The sequence below is a fragment of the Lepisosteus platostomus genome, unplaced genomic scaffold (genome assembly GCF_059453375.1).
Source record: "Lepisosteus platostomus isolate fLepPlt1 unplaced genomic scaffold, fLepPlt1.hap1 Scaffold_49_H1, whole genome shotgun sequence".
Taxonomy (NCBI): Eukaryota; Metazoa; Chordata; class Actinopteri; order Semionotiformes; family Lepisosteidae; genus Lepisosteus; species Lepisosteus platostomus.
This window is the reverse complement of record NW_028291669.1, coordinates 269,130-274,026: the sequence shown is the minus strand read 5'-3', so window position 1 is coordinate 274,026 and position 4,897 is coordinate 269,130. Positions and strand designations below refer to the sequence as shown.

The following is a 4,897-nucleotide window of genomic DNA, read 5'->3' as shown; positions in this document are numbered from 1 at the left end:
TGCTGCAGAAGCAGCTGGATACTTAGAACAAAGTGTGATAGCACCCAACTTGTCAAGGGCACAGGATGTTTTAATACTGTTTATCTCGGCTGCTTGAAGAAGGGAGTGTGAGAAACCATTTGAATAACTGCTCTTCTTTGCTTAAAGCAAAAACCTATAAGGAATGGAAAATGACTGCTTTGCCTGTCCTTGAAGTGTTGCATCAGCTTAAAAAAGATATAAAACAAGGGGTCTCCCTGCTTGCTTTTGAATCAGCTTTCACTTCTCTGCGCAGACAGGTGATGGGTTTTTCCCATATTGCAAAATGAATAAAGACCTTACTGAGTGAATGAGAATACCTCTCCTGGCTAAATCCCTTACAACTTGTTCGAAATGCAGTACGGCCATATTTCATATCAACCCACAGATGCATTGCATAAACACTAGAATTCTGGTTGTACTTAAATTGACCTTATACGTTTTGGATTATGTTTAACCTTCTTCAATTTGTTCAACCATATTTTGAGATGATTACGTTTACAGAAGCAAATATTATTCAGTGCTTTTTCTTCACGTCTTTAATCAAACCCACATTTCTATAAGGAGGGCCATTGTGAAACTCCCCAAAGTGAGCTGAATTAATCTTTTATTCTTCACACCTGCAAAGTCATTCCTTCATTGTGTAATATGAAGGCCTTTCATTATTCACGTATACTACAACATCTGAAAATAATAGGTCTTGAAATAGTTGAATGAAAGAAAATCCTGAATAACTCCTCCAAATGCGTGTTACACTTTCATCAAGTACACACACTTTGAATGTGATGAACTATAAAAAGTTATTTTAACCATACCCAATGGAGCTCGGGAGTGCGATTGCATACACAATCATGTTTTCAGTGTTTGGACATCAGCCGTCCATCAGAACAATCATTTCACTAACACAGCTCCATGTTGAGTGACTTCCCTCCAAAAACACAAAGTCACTTTCCCTTAGCAATTATTGCATGGACTTAGATTATCTGCCTTCTGCATCAGGCCCTGTATGATATACTGTACAAAGCCAAGCTTTGGGAAAGTGCTTTGTTTGGATCCTTGTCTTTATCCTTTTGGATCCCAGGCTGCTCATTTGCAAATGTGTTTTGACATTAATTATAGTGACTATAGCAATGAGGTGGCACTGTGGTTCACAGAGCTGGGGTCCTGGGTTCAATTCCTGGGGTGCAGTCTGGATGGAATTGTATGTTCTCCCTTCATTTGTGTGGATTTCTTCCAGGTGCTCCAGTTTCTTCCCACAGTCCAAAGACATACAGTACTAGTAGGTTAAGGTGGAACTACAGTCCCAATTTTGCAGACACAAAAGTATTTAATTTCAGTCACAAAATAAAATCATTGACATAGAAAAACTTTACAAACTCAAAATTGAGCACAAAATCATGAATTTTGTGAAAGTACTGTAAGTTATGCCATGTTGTAACAAATTCGCATTCCAGTTCCACACAAATTGCGATGTAATGCAGCCCTTCCTGCTCACTAATCACTGTAATGACTAATGCAATGTGATGTAGGAGAGAAAAGGTATAGGTTATGCAGCAAACATTTCACTGCAAAAAACGTTCCATTCCAAGGTTCTTTATGCAGAGTTAACAATGTAATATTATTTATTGGCAAAAACGTTAAAAAGTTGAGAGCAATATTTCCATTGGATTAAACGAGATGTATTCACAAGCCTGCTCCTTTACAATGTCACAGGGCCACATCAGATTACAGGAAGTTTTGCTGCCTCGTTCTGAATCGCAGAACATGGTAATTCTTTAACCTTGAAATGTAGTCTATTTTGTGATGTAAATTGGAGGTTTTACAAGTTATTGTGTGTTCCCCTTTAGATGGCTTCTGGGAAAACTGGCCTCAACACTGTATTGGATAAGGCACTTAGAAAACAGATTCATGCGTGGACCACAGCAATGTCCCTTTACTGAGAGCCAGCAATCAACGGATGTGTCTGATCGTGAATGGTTTTCCCTGTTGTTTGTTGTATTACTCGGTGTTGCATTTTAAGCTGTGCATGAGGCAGGACCCGGAGGCTGCTGCTTCTGCTGGGATTGAGGAAGAGCTGAGCGCCATGTAAGGCAAAGACACTGCGTTCAACTTTATCAGGTGCCTAGAGTGTAAGAGCTGCAGATAATATTGAGTCACATTAATCCCAACATATTTCAAATATTATGAAAATTAAATAAATTAAATCAAATAACTTTCATTAAAAAAATCAATCACACTTTACCTTGCTTTTTCAGTTGTTTTAAAGGAAAATTGATGCAGAGAATGTGTGAATACTACTTTTTGATGGTTCCAAGGCCAATGTGACCTGTTCTATTGCCTGCTAATTGTACGTTCCAGGTTGAACAATTATTTTTAGGAGGTCAAGGTGTATGAATGATAAGAACAGCTTGAAATTTATTTTCACGGTCGACACACATTTTCGCAAGGGAAAAAAACTGAAATAACGACAGTTACGCAAACACCAGTCCACCAAAAAAAAATCATTTTATTAAAACAAGGTAACATTTTTTTTATCATCATACGGATGAACTGTGCTAAATATATTTCTAAAAAGAAAAAGCAGGACGTGAGTCGTGAGCCAAGATCATGACTCTTTTACTCTTCTTCACATCAGTTTTCATCTGTGAGGAGGAGGAGGAGGGCGGCTCCTGATGTGCTGACACTTGGGGATGTGCCTCTGTGCCGGCCTGGGGGCAAAGCGCCGGCCGCAGTGAGGGCAGGGCACGTAGTCGGGGTTTGGATTCGCGGGGGGCTGGGGCAGGTTCACAACCTTCCCTCCTTGCGTGATCACCTGCTGCACCTCCCTGGCCTATTTGATGCTCCGAATGAAATCCTCGTGCTTCTGCCTCCAGTTGTTCTTTCTCAGCTGGGAACAGGAAATGAAACCAATGAAACAGCTTCCAGAAAAAGTCCAGACTAGCACTGCGTACACAGTCTGGTCGCAAACCATTCACAAGGCAAGAAAATATCAATACAGTAATAACTTAGCTTTCTGGGCCTACCTTTCATGTCATTGGGTAGAGAGTACAATTTAGTTATGGTTTTGTTTCCCGTGAGTGCTATTTGCTTGATATCTCATGTAGATTTTTACAACAGAATTCAGAAGTCACTAAGACCCATTTATTCTGTCTGGCAAATGTGCCTTTGCGGCAGTTTTTCAGAAGAGTACTTCATAAAACACTTATTTATTGTTTACATTGATTTATAAGCTGAGTCTGACTCTAGGAGAAAACAAGGGAAGCTTGGAAAGAGTTTAAGGATAGCCCTTACCACGATTGGCGGTCTAACCTTCTTCTTATGGATGTATGTCTCCAGTTCTGTTCCCTTGGCCCTGTGCTTGAAAGAGTCAAAAACCTTCCTCTTTGAATTCTGAAGCTTCTTGCAGATCTTGCTGTGTTTCTCCAACCTCTCTACAGCAAACTTCCTGTGACACAGTTCACAGGGCACCAGCTGAGGGTTTCCACTCTGGCTATTCTCATATGGAAATTGCTCAGCGGTAGGGCACATCAGACTTGTAGGGGACAAATATCTGTTTTCCACTGACAGAGTTTGTTCATCCAGACATGCGGTGTTATTTCTGAAGTGGGCCTGCGCGGCCTGTGCCGCTGACACGTCACTTTCAGGGAGCCTTGCTTTCTTGAGGTACTTTCTCCTTCCACAGGGGACGTCTTCTAGCCCACGGCTGCAAGGGCTCACTTGACGTCTCTCCTGATGGGAAAGCGCAGAGGGAAAGTGCGATTCTGCGCATACGCCGTCTTCCATTGGAGAACCATAATCAAGGTTGTCTCCTTTGAAAGGAAGGGCTTTCCTTGGAGTGAAGGCTTTTTGCTTCTCCATTCTGCAGGTCAGAAGAGGCACGGCCTTAGAGCGGTGGTTGGCCCACGGTCCTCTGGGGCGAAGCTCGCTCTGCCTCGCCTGGAGTGTCTTCCTTCGGGTCAGGAGTCCTCTATTTTCCCTTCCGGCCACCTCTCTGGAGTCTTCCATCTCTCTCTGAACCATCCTCAGCTCCTCCTGAGCTCTAAAGAGCTTCGCCTGCATCATGGCCTCCTTCTGGCGAATCTCGTCCTTCATCATGGCCTCCTTCCGGCGCATCACATCCTGCAGACTGGCCTCCCTCCGGCGATGCTCCTCCTTCAGCGCGGCCTCTGCCTCGGCCACTTTTCGTAGCTCCTCTTGCAACTGAAAGTGCTCCTTCCCATTGGCATGAGAAGGGCATTGCCCTGGAGGGGTCGCCACCATGGGGAGGACAGTCCTGTCCTTAGGTTTGCGTACTCTTGAGCCCCTCCTGCCCGGCCTCTCGCAGGGCCTCTCATGACCATCCTGAGGCGGGGTGGGGGCAAACAAGGAATCACTCTGTGCTTCCGGGCGGTCCACAGCCGGAACCTCACCAGGGCCGGAGACTTTCCTGTTACCCATAGGCTTCAGGGGGTAAGACCGATCATACCCCACAATGTTCTTCTCGGGGCCCTGTTGGGTTTGGAAGCGATAGCTGTTCCCCGTCTTCTTCTCCGCAGCGTATTTGACATATTGGAAAGATTTTCTCATCTTCTGTAGAGCCGCCTCCTGCCGTCGATTGTATATGGCGATCATTTTTTTCTCCTTTTCCTGCAACAGTTTCTCTTGGAAGGTGTCCTTCAGAAGCTGTATCTTGGGAGGCGGGCAGTACGTGGAGATCAGATCCTGTCGCCTTAAGGGCGCGGGTCGATTCGAGTCTGTGTCCTTCGGGGAGGGGGACAGAGCACCAGGCTTAGGACTGGGCTCCATTGGCAAATGACATATGAGCTTTGTTTCCCAGGTATCTGGAAAAGGCAAAAATGCCAAATAAATGATATCCTGCACAGTCTAGTATGGTCTAATA

General features: G+C 44.3%; 1 protein-coding gene across 1 annotated transcript; it reads right to left on the bottom strand.

Annotated features, from left to right (window-relative positions):
* Positions 1-2,542: 2,542 nt before the first annotated feature.
* LOC148633067 (uncharacterized) lies at positions 2,543-4,629 on the bottom strand. The gene is made up of 2 exons (XM_088623816.1): positions 3,310-4,629; positions 2,543-2,905 (listed from the first exon to the last, which is right to left on the bottom strand). Exons 1-2 carry the CDS (start codon positions 4,627-4,629, stop codon positions 2,849-2,851), a joined length of 1,377 nt encoding a protein of 458 aa, XP_088479942.1. The 3' UTR covers positions 2,543-2,848.
* Between the last annotated feature and the right edge of the window lie 268 nt (positions 4,630-4,897).

Excerpts from the sequence above, each read along its gene's own strand:
- LOC148633067 (XM_088623816.1), bottom strand. The coding sequence starts at position 4,629 with ATGATCGCCATATACAATCGACGGCAGGAGGCGGCTCTACAGAAGATG. Across the intron at positions 2,906-3,309 it reads AGGTTAGACCGCCAATCGTG|CTGAGAAAGAACAACTGGAG; the intron begins GTAAGGGCTATC and ends TCCTGTTCCCAG.